Here is a 16873-nt window from a genome sequence, read left to right as displayed (position 1 = left end):
ACATTTATGGTGTCGCTGAAAGAAGAGGCCTCTTCCTGGGCCTTGCCTCCTGGGCCTTTATGGGCTACAAAAGTACACCTTCCATCACTTGGCTTTTAACTTGGGTGAAATTTCGCATGGTTTTCATGGAGGCTTTAACCAAGAATAAGTATACAGACAGAACTGTTCGCTTCAAATTCCAGTTGTGGACGCTGAACAGTGAACATGGCTTAGGGGCCATTTAAAAGACAAAGCGACCAGTTTTTCAGTTCAGCAACTTCAAATGTTATCAAACGGAACCTTACACAGCAGAAAAAGAGTCGGATCAAAACCAAACAGCCTGCTTTTGATTAATTGATTCCATGTCGATAACCCAATTGCATTGATAATTCATAGTCCAAGCCCAACTCCCAAAAATCAGCCCATGGCCCATGATATCGGTGGTTGTCTGCATCTCTTCAGTCTTCTCTGAACAACTGAAATTCATCCAACATTGAATATGAATTATATAGTTTGATGTCTTATTGGAGTTGGACCTTTAAATGCCTAAACCCGCATTGGATTTGAAGTGGGCTTTTATGTCAAACCATCCCCTTTTATCTTCACTCACTTCTCAACAAAAAATCTAGAAAACCTCTAAGAGTGTAACTTGGGCTGGGCTGATTAGGTTCGGGCCTAGTTCAATCAAAGATCAAAAACCAGACATTGCCATCCCAAGACCAACTCGAGCAAAATCCAACATAATTTAGGCTGCGCATATGAAGATTTGCTTGCGCCTAGGCAGGTTGGTCGGATTTGAGAACCTTATAACTAACAGACCGGAAAGACATATCGTCGGAAAAACTTTAACCAATCAATCAGCATCATATATGTAATAACCAATCAAATGGGTTTTCATCAGAATTCACAGGGAGGGAATTTTGGAAAGAGTACAAATACAAATATATACATCAACAACAATAAGATTTAGAAATACCGTTTTACACTGAATGAACTTCCAAACGGAATCGGATGTATGTAACAGTGTAAATATGTGACATGTTTACGTAAATAAATACAAAATATACATTGGTATTTGGTACATGAGATGAGATGAATATTTTATTTAATAAAAAGTCGGGTAGGCTTGGGTTGGGCTGGGTTTGCTGGACGAGTAAAGGTCACAAGTCACAACTCACAACCTGAGTTTTGAGGAGCAGCCCAACCGCCCAACCTAACCTATACCCAAAACTAGAACCTAACCATGTAAGGCTGTAACCCCCATAGACAAACTCAAAGTGGAGAGTGGAGACACAAAGATGAACCACTTAGAATAGAACCTAGGTCCAAGCTGTTCCCATTATGACCATAAAACAACTCAGGGCCCACGTAACGATCTATATCTACAAGTGGGTGGTGGGTGGGGCCCCTTCCTTAACAATCACTCTCACGGAATCTCATCTCCATTTCTACCTTTCTTTTTTCATCCTTTTTTGAGATCACACATACACACCTCTGCCATTAATCAATCATCCCACAGTCCTCACCGCCTGCAGTCTGCCAGGTCCCGAATTGAAAGCATACATAGTCACTTTTTTTTATAAAACTTAAAACAAAGCAACACTCACTGCACGAGAATCATCATCATCGCATTCAATTAGCAAGCAGACCCACTCATGGGATGTAGTCCCACGTCATCCACATCACAGATATCTCGTCTACTGATCTAACGATCCAAATTCATTTTCATTAGTGAATCCAGGAGAAGGCCTACGGGCTGACGTGGACAACAGGACAAGGAAGGGATAACAAAGTTATAAAACTTAAAGAGAAAGAGAGCCGTTTCACTCTATCCACTCTCCACTGTCGTTGTTTTCTCTTCTAAACGGTCAATTCTCTGTTGCTTCAATGGTGGCCTTTCTTCGTATTAACTGTAATATCTCCTCCTGCTTCTTCTACTTCCTCGTCTGCCTGTATATTTCGTCGTCGCCTTGGATGCCCGAAGCTTGCCATGCCGTCGACCGAGCAGCCTTGCTCGGTTTCAAGGCAAAGATCACTCGAGACCCTTCTCAACTGTTGCGCACATGGAAGCCCTCCACCGATTGTTGCACCTCTTGGGATGGCGTCGCCTGCGACTCCTCCGGTAGGGTCGTCAATGTCTCCCGTCCCGGCCTTTACTCGGGCGACGATTTCATCTCCGAGACCTCAATGGCCGGTACCTTGTCACCCACTCTCGGCCACCTCTCCTTCCTCCGCCTTCTCGATCTCAGTAATCTCAAGGAGTTGAAAGGACCCATACCTCCGGAGTTAGGTAAATTGTCACACCTCACCTACCTCTTCCTTGATTCAAACCAGCTTACCGGATCGATTCCCTCCTCCTTTCGACACCTTGTCCGCCTCAAGAGACTCTACCTTGGTGACAATCGACTCTCCGGTGTCATCCCTTTTTCCGTTCTCCACTGCTTGTCCTCGCTTTTCGAACTGAGCTTGTCTGGAAATGAGTTATCAGGTGGCATTCCCTCGTCAGTTGGCAAGCTGGTTTCACTGGCAAAGCTTGACCTCCATGCCAACAATCTCTCTGGCAGTATACCGCCGGCAATTGGCCGTCTCAAGAAGCTCAAGTACGTTGACTTGTCGGAGAACCAGATAACCGGAAGCATTCCTCCATCTATTGGCGGTCTCTCCCAATTGGTTATACTCTATCTTAACCAGAACCAGATGACTGGAAGAATCCCCTCTTCCATTGCCAACCTCGCTTCTCTCCAATTCTGCCGCTTATCAGAAAACAGACTAACTGGGCCTTTACCTGCATCCATTGGTAAGCTTCCCAGTATTCAAAGGCTGATATTGGAGAACAACAGGTTGACTGGAAAGCTGCCGGCGACTATCGGTCAACTTACAAACCTCACGGAGATATTCTTCTCCAACAACTACTTTACAGGTACGATCCCCTCAAGTTTTGGGAATCTTCAGAACCTTCAGACACTCGACCTCTCAAGAAATTCTTTCTCCGGTCCCATTCCTCCTCAGCTGTTGAAATTATCAAAGCTACAGACCTTGGACCTGTCATTCAATCCTCTTCGTCTAGGGAGAATACCAGACTGGTTTGCCAAACTGAATCTTTTCCGGCTCATGTTAGCACGAACTGGGATCGTTGGGCAACTCCCCGCATGGTTATATTCGTCCTCCGTATCGATACTCGACTTATCAAGCAACAGATTCACGGGGCCATTGCCTCGCTGGATAGGAAACATGACGAGTCTCTCCTTCCTCAACCTCTCAAACAATGGATTCCACTCGGCTATTCCGGTAGAAATGAAGAACCTTTCGCTGCTAATGGACCTCGACCTCCACTCGAACAAGCTGAGCGGAGATCTGAGAACGATCTTCTCCAAGAGAATCCAAGACCCACTAGGCCGTTTCAACTCCATCGACCTCTCTTGTAATAGGTTCACAGGTCCAATCGATAGGAATATCGGCGACATGCCCTCCATGGTCTCCATCGAAAAGCTGGTACTGTCATACAACCCTCTAGGGGGAACGATACCGACGTCGTTGGGGAAATTGAGTGGGTTAAAGCTGTTGGAGTTGGCAGGGAACAGGCTGTCCGGTAGTATACCAGCTGACCTCGGCGATGCGAAGGAATTGGCGTCGATAGTGCTGTCGGAAAACAAACTGAGCGGGACCATACCAGAAGAGGTGATGAAACTGGTGGAGCTTAGAGAATTCGACGTGTCGAAGAACCGACTGAGTGGACGGATACCTCCTCACAAGGCCAGAATCCCTCCCTCAGCTTTCAGGGAAAACCCAGGCCTCTGTGGAACTCCACTCCCGCCTTGTAAGCACGCCTGAGAGCCTGCAACGAGAGGGTCGCTTGCAGTGTATCAGAGATCACACACGAAACACAAACACATACACACCCCGTGATGATATTTTCGTGTTGTTCATTTCCAGACAATCCAAACATTACACAATTTTTTTTTTTTAAATGTTAGAGAGTTAAATTGTATTTCTTTTTTTGGGTGGTGAAGATTGATTTAAGGTTGTGATTTGTGAACAGATTCATGATTTACTCTTTTTCTTTCACTGCTGCATTGTGCATGGCATGGAGTACGCTGATTTATTGACCCAGAAGCAGGATCGGGCCGGGTAGTAGGCATCAGGGACACGTGGCAAGTGTGTACCTAGAGTTATTGTATATCAAAAATTCGACTTGCATGCCACGTGGCAAGTGTGTACCTAGATAAGGATTACATGGACTAAAGCACTGTACAAGTGTAAGGGAAAATTGAGGAAAGAGCGATGGAATAATCAAGGAAGGCAACTTGGGAATTGGGAGTTGGGACCATACTACATTACTAGTAGTACGCTGTTGGTCAAAATAGCATGACTGTGATATCAGCCAAGCAAAACACAACCGCAAAAAAGAAAAATCAGAATAGAGAATATGACAACATGACTGTCGAACAGATTAATTTGGTTTTGGCTGTCAGTTCTCAAGCACATGTCATGTCAAACTGCTACGGTTTCTACACCCTTTTGTCGATTAGATTATATAGGAAGAAATTGCCTCAGAGGTTGCTGCTATGAGTCAAATATGCATGCCAAGGGTTGGTTGTCCATGTGTGATTTATGATTATTAGCCAGTCCACTGGCCTCTCTCTCTCTCTCTCTCCAATTTCATGTTCTGCCGACTTTTAAGGATTTTTAATAGATCAAAGTTCATCACAAATGCATCATTTTTTAACTCAGCATGCTTGTTTGTTGCGAGTCCTGTGACAAATACTGTTGAAGGCTAGAACTCTATGTTGCCAAATACCAAATACCAAATACCAAATGTCAAGCAACTTCGTGCTGTCGTGCATTTCCTTTAGTCAAATGGAATTTCTTTTGTGGTCGGTAAAATAATTACAATCGCAACTGTCCATAAGCTTAAGGTTGGGACTCGCAAATCACAAAGCACCATACATGCCCAAAGTCCAATTCATCCTGGATTATTTTTTTAGTATTTTTGGTTCCCATGAAATATAACACAGCATAAAATATAGCTCAAGCATCGTAACCTGGAGTACAAGAGTTTGATGTAATCCCATTCAGGTAATCTTACACGACCCTGAATATATATTTGAAAAATTGATCAGAGACGATTGGTTCAATCTATCAGGGTACCTGCAGTTAAAAATTACAATCCTCTCAACTTAGAAATATAAGAAACATTTTCAGTTTTTTCCTACAGAAACCAGGTGCATGTGCATCTATAACTTTTACACTTTGTTATGTAAACAACTAAACATCTTACAAGCTGAGGTTCAGGACAGGATCCTCGGCTTTTATAGTCTGGTTGCCCCCAATCAAGGAGAGACACTTGTCACATAATAGATCCATCATATCCCAAAGACCCAAACGTTTTAAGTCAGAACAGAGAAGGTCGAGGCTTCTCTTTTGTGGTAGCTAGCCTAGTAGGTCGAGGCGGAAACCAACACTGGATTTTTATTTATTTTTGAACTCCTCGTCAATTCAAAACATCTTTTTGAAATTTTAAGCTTTTTCTCCTTATCTCTCTCCTGAAGCATAAATCATGGATAAATTTTTGGATACCAAAGTTGGGCATAAGAATGCTTATATGCTTCGTTAAGCTGGGCTTCATGCATATGGAACACAGGTGTGATCATTCATGAGGGATTACGTAAACAGGCTCATACGTTTGTATTTACAGAGCAAATATTACCGCAGAACTCAACGACTCCCAATGATTTTTTATTTAACACGCCAATGTTTTAAATTTTAATCAGGCACCCGTTTGACATGATATTGTCTTTTTCACCAAACACTGGGCTGTTCAAAAATCATTGGAGGGCTGTTGAGTTGTTCTGCGACCAGTAATGTTTTTTTTTTTTCGAATTATCCGGAAAGATCATGTCTACCATCTAGTTTTGAAGTATCAATACTGCTATCGTGAGGGAAGTGGACGACAAGAAAATAATGGCCGAGAAAGGAGCAACGGAATTTGGATCTACCTTCGTGGAGCTCCTAGGTTCTGACCATTCAGGGGGTGGAGAAGTCTTAAACCGACTCCCTGAACTAGTTTTAAAAAAAATAAAGAAAAAAAGGTTAAAAATACTATCGCCCGATATGCCCCTACCGGAGTATCGGACGTATCAATGTTTTGAACCTTGAAAGAATGAAGCTTTTCATCCAATGCCCTCACCTTACGGCAGGATTATTGTTGGAGAGAGGAGGTGACGACGAGGTTTTAGAGATGTGAAGCAATGTTGTAAGACTCGAACTGGACTAAATACCGGAATGCTCCACAGGTCCTGGTTTTACCGGTGAACCCAGCATGTAAAACACTGTAAATCAGGACAGGTTTAATCTACCAAAGAATATTCTACAGAAAAAAGTAATGTCACAGGGCAGGTGTCCATGAGATGCTCAATTTCACCTGAAATCTATATTCACCAACAGTCAATCAATAACTTCCTATTTTTTTCCTGTTTTCTGAACCAGAGCTCCAAGCAATCTCAGTAACCGCATAATGGAATAATTAATTGTGGCTAATGATTAAATATGAAACAAATAAAGAATAGCAAAGGAGCAAAAATAGGCTCGCTAAATATTTCTTGTACCCATAAAAAATTGGGCGAAAAAGAGGAAAAAAACGCTTCTTCTTTATAGAAGCTTTGGTTGTACTTCTGTACATGATGACAATTCAGGGAACAGATACATGAATCAAGATGGTGTAACAGAAAACAGATTACAAATCTGGAGTAGGAACTTTAAAAATTATCGCCCATCCATTTTGTTTTTCTTTCCTTTTTCCTCTCTTAGCATATATTACAGGCCTTCAGCGAGAAGATGAAGAGAAATTACAGAATACCTTTCATGCAGCTACGTACAAGCCAACATGGAAAAATGACAAACGGCTGAATGGAGAAATAAATTCCTGACAGAAGATCCAGGATGGAGGGATCAGAAACTTAGATGCAGATCCGTCAGTCAAAATAAAAGATGACCTTACGCTATCAATGGACATGAAAACAATTTAACAAGGAGAAAAAGAAAAAGGAAAAAAAAATAATAAAGACTAATTTCTATCACCTTCATTCAGTTGTCATGAAGTGAAAGCAATGATCCTGTCTGCAATCTTTGTGCGACAAATAGGACACTCAGAACAAGCAAGTGAGCAAGGTTTGCACACTGCACATGGTAGATCAATGATGATTGTTGATATTGAATGGGGAAAATTAGACAGGATATATTGATAAAAAATGACAAGACACATTAAGATCACTTACAGCAAAAATGCCGGCAAGGGAGAAGTATTGCTGCAGTTGGTGCCTCAAAGCATACTTTGCAAATATGAGAATTTGCATCCCCATTTCCCAAGGATTCCATCTCTTTCTCCTTCATCTCTTGCATGCGGGCCTGAAATCATGCAAAAGGAAAAGAGAAAAATAAATAGGTTTCTTCCCAGTTACCAAATTGCAGAATATTTGCATGAAAAATATGATGCATTCTAAATGTGAAGTGTTAACAACAATATGATGCATTCCAAATGTGAAGGTCATAGTGGAAATTCTTACAAAAAGCATCCTCTACAATGGAATCTGGGATAGATATAATTTGGTTGCAACTAAAATGAACAAAAAAAGTAAAATGAGTTATGCTTTTCTTAAATAACCCCACTATTAGGATGCAACATATTGCCTAACAGTGCAAACAAGATGAAATAAAAATCCCCAAAAAACCCAGACTACATGAATCATCAAGAAAAAAGAAAACATAAATCAGAAATTCCACCCCCTAGGATAAAGAATATGCATTATTGAAATAATATATGAAGCATAAACTTGTAGATCAAACAATTATAGATAGTGTTACCACTTATTTCTATGTTAGTTTATATATGTGAAATATACCAATTGCAGTGTATAACATGAATGCTTGAAACATTTCATTAATTGTGTACCCACTCTCATGCATCCTACAAGTCTATGTGAAGCATTTGAAGCATAAAGATTACAAATTACATATATACTGGTAAATAAGATGGAAACTTGGAAAATAATAGAAACTTTCAATTATATTCCATAAATCTGGGTTTTCAGGTAGGCAATAAAAAATAATTCCACAAGGAAATATCTTTCGTGTTTTGGAACCTAAGCAACAAATCAAATGTGGAATTTGGGAAAAAATAAATCTATGAATGAAGTCTACGGAGTGAAGTTGGGAAAGAAATCAAAGAATGCAAATGAGATTCATATGAACACCTTTACCTTCAGCCGAACAACCAGAGGTTCTAGTTCAGCACCACCCTGAACCATTTTTGTGCCATCAGAAACCTGTCTCTCTTTAAGGATGATATCTTTGTTCTCACTGCCATGTGTTTTTAGATCATTCCCATGGTCTGACCCATTGGTGGACCTCTCATCAACATTCAACTCTGTAATAGCTCCTCCCTCTTTCTTTAACTTTGCAACAAGCACCCACATGTTTGCTAAATCATTTTCCAGAGCTGCCTCTTTTTTCTTTGCCTCATCAACCTTTCTTCTATATTCCTCTTCTGCAAGTTCCTTTTCAGCTAAGGCAGCCTCAAGAGCAGCCTCTCTTTGCTTTCTTGCCTGTAGTTCCATCTTTATATCTTCAGGATCGAGATTCCAATATTCAACATCATCATAGACTGTCCCAAGCATTTCATTGCTCCTGCCAGAAAGCCGGCCTTTTCTGCCAGATTTAATGCCATCGATCTTGCTATCAGCATATTTGCGAATACCATTACTGGTTTGCATGACAGCACCTCTAGAATATGCCATATCTTGAGCAGCCAAAAGTTCTTTTGCTTGTCTTGCATTCTGTAATGAAAGCTTAGTAACTTCACCTGCCAAATTTTTCAATTCAACAGCAGCAGCAGATGCCAATTCCTTTGCATATGAAGCTTCTTCTGCCAACTTTTGATTCTGTACATGCAATCCACTGTTCTCTTCCATAAGTAGAACATGTTCCAGCTTTAGCTTTTCATTTTCAATCTCCTATTAAGAACAAGAAAAACAACTCAATCAATTGGGAGAAAAACAACCCAGGTGGCCAAGAACAATGAATAAATGTAATCCTGCCTCAGCAGAAAAGAGAAATTATGAGATAATTTTAGGTTGTTCTTAACAAGAAGTTAGACACGGGGTCATGCAATATTTACACCCTCTTACTTAGAGGTGTCAAAGCTCATAGGTAGAGGTGGAAAAAAAAAGTCATGCTTGACAGATGTGCAGGTTTTCAAGAATTTTACAAGCTCAGCTATAATAAAACATAACAAGTGAATTGGTGAAAGTAGAAGAAGGCCCTGAAAGAGCAAAGCGAGTAGAAAAGAAAATGTCATTTTAGATAGAGCACAATGGCAGGAAAGGATCCATGCAGCCAGCCCCAAAAAAGTTGGGATTAATGCTGAGATGAGCTGAGTTGTAGCTGTAATAAAATAGGAGGACAAGGCTCTGCTGCAGTAGTAGGATTACAGGACCTAGATAGAAATTAATGCTGAGATGAGTTGAGTTGTAGCTGTAACAAAATAGGAGGACAAGGCTCTGCTGCAGTAGTAGGATTACAGGACCTAGATAGAAACAACTAGGAGATTAATTGGAACTTGGAAGAACAAAGCACACACCATCAAGCTCAGGTTTGTATGTCTTCCCGATAGCAATGCTTTCAACCCACCATTGACCCGGGCAGTCAAACCATTCAAACCACCACTGGCCCCTTTTCTGGATCTGGTTTTTATAAAACCCAAAAATGGACCAAAAACCATTGAATTGGTCAAAACCCATCCGACCAAGGTGGTTAAACCTTTGACCCATTCAACTCGGTCACCGAGTCACAGGTTACACACTACATGTATATCAAAAACTTCTGGAGGCCATAACATTGCATTCAGTTGTCCAATTGGGGTGATCTTTTCTCTATTTTGAGTAACCATTTGAGATCTATATGTTCTAAGGCACCTTGCCAAAAAAAACTAAACTTTTTTGGCCTCAAATCCCCACTTTTAGCTTTTTTTTACTTATAAAAAAATTAAAACTGAAATAAAATTACAAAGTAGACCTGAAATAAAACATATATGCATACATTGCATGTAGAATGTAATTATATATTGTTTATTGTATATAATATAAATTTATACACACATGTATATGCATATATGCATACAGCCATACACATACACAGGATGATGTGTCATGGTCTGACGCATCCAACCCAGACAGTTCAACTGCTGACCTGTGACCCAGAGGAAAAAACAGTTCAGCCTCCGAGTCAATTTTTGAAACAGTCCCATAACACCCATAACAGGAAAGGAGGTAAGCATGCTACAGATAGTATTGAAGTCATGAGCTTTTTGTAAGCACTGTACTGGATCAGCAGTTTTGACCAAAACATATAAATCACAATAGTGGAATAGTATTTTACCAATCACCCAACTGGGTGGCTGTCATCATATCCGATTGGAAACATTCAAAGAGTGTTGAATCAATAACTCAAGTCCATAGTTATTTTATCTGGGAATGAGAGGAAATTTCAGGGCATCCTCCTTTATAACAGATGTAACATAGGTATCATTTACTTCCACATTGTAAAAGTAGACGGTGATTAAGGTGTTGATCAATAGTTCAATACTTAATAGTTTTCAGGACAAAATCACACTGGAGCATAGAAAATAGAAATTATGAAAGAGGATGTAACATATTGCAGAAAAAGCAACTCCATCAATGTGAGCCACAAAAGTCACTGATAACCAACAGACTGAAGTGTAAAAACAAAGCATATCCAAGAAAGTTTTAGCAGATCCTAGCAATCACCTGAGACTGAATTTTCTTTTTCAACTCATCGACGTATTCTTCAGAGAAGCGCTTCTCATAAGTTGATTTTTCACTCAAAGCCAAAGCCAGCTGCTGCTGCAGTAGCTCTACTTTCTCTTGCAGTTCCTTGTTCTCTGAACACTGTTAGGTAACAAAAAAGATAAACATTGTTAAATCCTTGAAAGAAAATATTAAATAAGTGAAGCAAAAATTTTGATGATAATGTTCAGTAAAGTATCCCTACAACTGTAACATGTAAAAGAACAGAACATTTCCTAACAAATATGAAAATATTTCCATACAATATACTAAAAATAATCAAGTAGAATAAGATGTTGCAAATGATAACCTTATTCTGTAGCTGTTCCTGGAGGATACGATTGTCTGCTGATTTTAGCTGCAAAAATTGAAGCTCACATTAACCAAATGAGATATCTGAATCATTATACTTGCAAAAAAACAGTGTGCTACCATTAGCATATATCTACAATTCACTACGATTCAAATAAATTCAATTAAGAATTAGTTCTTTACTTTGTTATTTTTCTGTATATATTTAGTTTTGCCAAGGGATATTTTTTTCTAAATTCCTTACTAAGTGATTTATGTACAATATTTAAGACTAGAAATTGAGTTTATTTTCCATCATATGTAGGTTAAAGAGCCATTGTACGTAGATTTGTTTGATTTTTCAGTCAAACTTAAGTGGTAAATTCTATTGTTTTAAATAGCCATTTAATATATCTATATTTAATTTCTTGACAAGTTTGTAAAAAATAGAAATAATCTTATGATTTATGATATGATTCACGATTCGATTCGACTCAACTTTCTCTACAATTTACAATACGATTACAATTTTCAAAACATTGAGTATAAAATGAATATCAGGTACACACCTCCAGCTCAAAACCCTTCTCATTGCATTGAGTCATTAATCTCATAACTGTCTGTTTGGCAAAAAGACAACAGAAGAAATTTAATTGCAAGAAAGTGAATAGTATGATTCATTTTTTTATCAATTAAAAAGAAGTGAATAGTAAGATGTTCAAATACTATAATATTAGGAAGAAAAGAAGAAAGCAATACCTGTTGCATATCAACTAATGATGCATTAGAAATTGATGCTTCACCACTCTCAATAATACGCTGCTCTAAGACCCTCATCTGTCTCCTTTTCTCTTGTATTTCACATTCCAAGTTCTGAATCTGAGTTTCAAAAAATACATGGCAATAGGAACTTAGAGCTTGAGAAAGGGGGATCATATCAAAGCACGTTATTACATGGATCATTGTTCAGTGCTATCACCAAATACACACTTGGATGGTAGTGGCACTTAGATCTAATTGACAGGAATATGTGAAAATTACATGAAAGGTAATTCTTTCAAAAAGACATACAAAAGAATAAAGAATTCCATCAAAATTATAGGGAACAACAGCCAGATGAGACAATATTAAAGCATGACGAGGAAGAAAAAGATATTATGAAATTCTTTATTCTTAAATATAGTACCGCAGGGGTACTATTGTACTTTTACCCTTTTATTATTTTAGTTGCTGTCACCCTAGTATATATAACAAAGAGCTGGCACCGCCAGCAAGCTTTTTGACTCCCAATATTTTCTCCTCTCTTCTGCTCTCTCTCTCTCTCTTCTCTTCTCTCTCCTCTTTTTTTCTCTTCCATCACTACACTGATAACATGGTATCAGAGCGCGACTATCAGATCTGAAAGGAGAAGTCGAGTGAATAGTTTTATTCGCACCAGATTTCCAGATCTGCCGCCCTCATCTATTGTTTGGCAGATTGAAGATCTCACGCACTGAAGTAACTTTTCTCCCTCTCCCTTTTTCTGGTCATGTGCCAGGGCAGAACCTGTACTAGGTCTGCTGATTGGATGTGAGGTGATCCGCACCTCTTTCTTTCCTTTTTTGTGGGGTCAGCTGATCCCTGTAAAACTGTAGGTCGTGAGGACCTTTTGTGTGCTGCAACAGCAGCTTTTATGGAAAACTGGAGGTCAGAAAGTGACCTGTACTTGCTGTAATAGCCATCCTGTTGATGCGTAGGTCAAGAGATAACATGTATGCACTGTGGCAACACTTGTGTTAATTCTGTAGGTCAAAGGATGACCTGTTAGTGCTATAACAACACCTGCGTTTTACAAAAAAGAGGTGTTTCTGAAGAAAAAAGAGGTTCTCCTTTCTCTCTCAGTGTTAGGATTTTTTTTAAGGCTGTGTACCCCCTTTAAGAGTGTTTTATTGAATCTGAAATCATGAGGGGTGAAGATTCTGCTACATCCAGTGTTTCCTCAATGCCGAATGGAATGAGTGGGGGTGCGGACCTATCCTTTCCCATGGCTGTTATTCCTCTCGACGGTTTAAATTATTTGGAATGGTCAAGAGGGATCAAGTTGTACATTACTGCATGGGGAAAAATAGGTTATAGAAATGGGAGAATCAAAGAAACCAATTCTGGGAGTGTTGAATATGACAGATGGAACCAGGAGAACAACATGGCTATGTCCCAACTTTTAGTGTCTATGCAACCCCAAATAAGAAGGAACTTTATGTGGGCTGAAACGGCAAATGAAATCTGGGAGTAGGCAAAATCAACCTATTCTGAGCTGCATCACTATGCAAAGATTTATCAGTTACAGGCAGAATCATCCACTTGTAAACAGGGAAAGTGGTGTTTTTCTGTGTACTACTCAAGCTTGACCTCTGTTTGAAAGGAGTTAGATCATTTTCAAAGTGTGGACTGTAAGTGTGATGAAGATGCAAAATTACACAAGAAACTTGTATCTCAGCAGAGAGTGTTTGCTTTTCTATATGGCTTGAATCCGGCATATGAATCCATCAAAGTTTAGATCCTAGGTAGCAAGGATCTTCCCTCCATCCAAGAAGTTTATGGTCTTGTACAATCAAAAGAAAGTAGAAGGAATTTGATGAACAGTTCTAGAGGGGATGCAATTGGGTTGGCAATGAAAGGAAGTGTGATTACAGGTGGTGGAAACACCTTTAAGAGAGGGGACTCTCAAAAAAGGCGGATGACAAAGACAAATTGTGGTGTACTCATTGCCAGAAACCCCAACACACCCGAGATACATGTTGGGATCTCCATGGGAAACCAAAATGGGGTATAAAACTCATTTAGTGGCAAAGGAGTTTACACAAGTGTATGGAGTTGATTATGTAGAGACTTTTGCACCCGTTGCCAAGATGAACTCCATTAGAGTCTTGTTCTCCCTTGCTTCTAATCTTGACTAGGATCTACATCAGCTTGATATCAAAAATGTATTCTTGAATGGTGACCTTGAAGAGGAAGTTTACATGGTACAATCCCCTGGTTTTCGGGCTCAAGGCAATGAACAGAAAGTGTGCAAGTTGAAGAAGTCATTATACGAGCTGAAACAATCACTGAGAGCCTGGTTCAATAGGTTCCATGCAACGGCTTAGCATAAAGCATACAAGCAATGCCAATCTGATCACACATTGTTTGTGAAAAGGGGGGAAGGAAAAATTGCTGCTCTGGTAGTATATGTTGATGATATAATTATCACTGACGATTGGAAGGATGAAATCCAAAAGTTGAAGATTTTTCTTGCTACACAATTTGAAGTAAAGAATCTAGGTCCTCTAAGATACTTCCTTGGAATTTAAGTTGTTCGCTCACAAAAGGGTATCTTCATTTCCCAAATGAAGTATGTCCTAGATCTGCTCCAAGATACAAGAAAATTGGGAGTGAAGCCAGTTGATTCCCCTATTGATCCTAATCACAAATTAGGTGACTACCAAGGTGAACCTATCAAGGATGTGAAACAGTTTCAGAGACTTATAGGAAGATTGTTATATCTTTCTATGGCCCGCCCCAACATTGCTTATGCAATTGGTGTTCTTAGCCAATTCATGCATGCTCCCAAGACCACTCACCTTGAAGCAGCGGAAAGGGTTCTCAGATATCTTAAGAAATTCCCAGGTGCTGGTTTGTTGTTTCAAAAGCACGGACATTTGAAAGTTGTAAGTGTACATTGAAGTAAATTGGGTAGGATCCCTAAATGACAGAAAGTCAACTAGTGGCTATTGTACCTTCATAGGAGGAAATCTAGTTACTTGGAGAAGCAAAAAGTAGAATGTGGTAGCTAGATCCAATGCTGAAGATGAATATCAGGCAATGGCTCATGGAGTGGCTGAAATGATGTGGCTAAAGAATCTGTTGAGTGAGTTGGGTTTTCTAGTGAACAGACCTATGACCCTATTCTGTGATAACAAAGCAGCCATAAACATTGATGCTAATCCAGTGCTGCGTGATAGAACTAAACACAACGAAATCGACAAACACTTTATTAGAGAGAAAGTTGTCACAAGGAAAGTGTGTACTCCTTATGTCAGCTCTGAGGATCAACTTGCAAACATCTTTACAAAAGGGCTACACCACTCACGGCATCATGATTTATGTGAGAAGTTGGGCATGATTGACATCTATGTCCCAACTTGAGGGGGAGTGTTGAAAGCTTTTATTTTCCCAAAGTATAGTACCACAGGGGTACTATTGTACTTTTACCCTTTTATTATTTTAGTTGCTATCGCCCTAGTATATATAACAAAGAGCTGGCGCCGCCAACAAGCTTTTTGGCTCTCAATCTTTTCTCCTCTCTTCTGCTCTCTCTCTCTCTTCTCTCTCTCCTCTTCTTTTCTCTTCCATCACTGCACTGATAACAGTAGCTATATGAGTTATAGTCAAATACAATAAGACACCTAACAACTTGAACTCAAGAAATTAAGAATTAAAACAAATAACAAGAGATCCATTGATGGGATAAAGTGGGAGAAGGCAATTATTCGCAGAACTGATGTGGAAGAAATTGAAAAGGTTGCATGGTTTGCCAGCAATGCCCAAGAAAAAGTAAACAGTGCAAAGATTTTATAACCTAAAATGTTTTAATTTATGGAGTCACATGCAATTTATGGCCATACATTATCACTTTGAAAAACCTGCCTCCATATTTTTGGGATTCAAGTATTTTAATAGGAGTAAACAATATTTAGATGGAGAGGAAGAAATTTATACTTGGGTTTTTGAGGCCTCAGGGTCATTTACAGACTGCTCTACCAAGCGCTTAAGAGTACTGGTGCTGAATGCTATCTCTCCAGCTAGCATCTTAACTTGTTCAACAAGTAGGTCCATCTCATCCGATGTCATCCCACCCTGAATTTTAGATGAAAAGACAATATGAGGAACTGAGTTTAAGAGTTAACAGTCATAAACAAGCTCTCCAGAAATACAATAAGAAAACCTACATGGATAAACTCAGAAAAGCTACCGAGTTTAAGAGCTCAGAAGCAAACTGGAAACATTTCAAATAATGGAAGTATAATAAGTAATATCACCTGTAAGAAGCTTGCATATTTTGAAACATGAAGGTGGCAACAGTAAAATTTTATCTTAGTATAGGTATGTAAAAACAACAAAGCACTTCATTACCCTCAGTATGTGTAGGATATAATTAACGAAAGTGAGCAAGTTAAACATACTGTTTGCAGTCTTGAACTGCCAGCAGTCCCAATGATAAGTTCACCCGCTTGAGTTGATTCTGTAACTGAACTGCTGATTGATGAAAGTTCTTCGTTCCACTTGCTTGAAGATCTTCTATGTTTAGCATCATAAGAGGGGATAGATGGCACTGACAGAGCAGAAGATGGTGAGTTTTGGTTCTCACCTTCTACAAGCAATGGAGAACCCTCACGCAAAACATCCAATTTCTGACATAAAAGGAATCAAAGATCAGCATAAAACTCAATACCATCCATATTGAGCATGACATCTACACAAAGTGGTAACAGCAAGCCCATAACTCTGCATGGGGAAAGGAAAGAGAAAACAATAGACATCAAAAAGAATATCTAAAAACCTTTCATTTGGATTTTGACGCCCATTGACCAATGATATATCTTTATTTTCTTTCTTTCATTTCTTTGGAGGAAGAAGGGGTGAAATTGTTATAGTGGTTTCAAACAACTAGAGAGAAAAGCAGTTGAACAGGAAAGACAATGATTCAACAAGAAGATGGATAAGGC

The 16873-nt window shown here is 39.3% G+C and overlaps 2 protein-coding genes across 2 annotated transcripts in view; one reads left to right on the top strand and one right to left on the bottom strand.

Annotated features, from left to right (window-relative positions):
* Nucleotides 1-1033: 1033 nt before the first annotated feature.
* Nucleotides 1034-4011, top strand: LOC104607539 (uncharacterized). Its single transcript, XM_010273202.3, has one exon. The coding sequence runs from the start codon at nucleotides 1867-1869 to the stop codon at nucleotides 3808-3810; it is 1944 nt and encodes a 647-aa protein (XP_010271504.1). The 5' UTR covers nucleotides 1034-1866; the 3' UTR covers nucleotides 3811-4011.
* A 2598-nt stretch (nucleotides 4012-6609) lies between these two features.
* The window catches only part of LOC104607538 (kinesin-like protein KIN-7D, mitochondrial), a 20333-nt gene continuing 10069 nt past the window's right edge, over nucleotides 6610-16873 (bottom strand). Inside the window, exons 16-25 of the mRNA XM_010273201.3 lie at nucleotides 16331-16558; nucleotides 15867-16004; nucleotides 11889-12008; nucleotides 11699-11749; nucleotides 11149-11196; nucleotides 10800-10940; nucleotides 8235-8987; nucleotides 7254-7383; nucleotides 7057-7155; nucleotides 6610-6901 (exon numbers count right to left, since the gene is read on the bottom strand). Of these exons, the coding sequence (XP_010271503.1) occupies nucleotides 7070-7155; nucleotides 7254-7383; nucleotides 8235-8987; nucleotides 10800-10940; nucleotides 11149-11196; nucleotides 11699-11749; nucleotides 11889-12008; nucleotides 15867-16004; nucleotides 16331-16558 (1695 nt within the window). The 3' untranslated portion in view covers nucleotides 6610-6901; nucleotides 7057-7069. The remainder of the gene's footprint in view (nucleotides 6902-7056; nucleotides 7156-7253; nucleotides 7384-8234; nucleotides 8988-10799; nucleotides 10941-11148; nucleotides 11197-11698; nucleotides 11750-11888; nucleotides 12009-15866; nucleotides 16005-16330; nucleotides 16559-16873) is intronic.

This window comes from Nelumbo nucifera, chromosome 5, assembly GCF_055504915.1.
Source record: "Nelumbo nucifera cultivar China Antique chromosome 5, China Antique-T2T, whole genome shotgun sequence".
Taxonomy (NCBI): Eukaryota; Viridiplantae; Streptophyta; class Magnoliopsida; order Proteales; family Nelumbonaceae; genus Nelumbo; species Nelumbo nucifera.
This window is presented reverse-complemented; position numbering and strand designations above follow the sequence as displayed.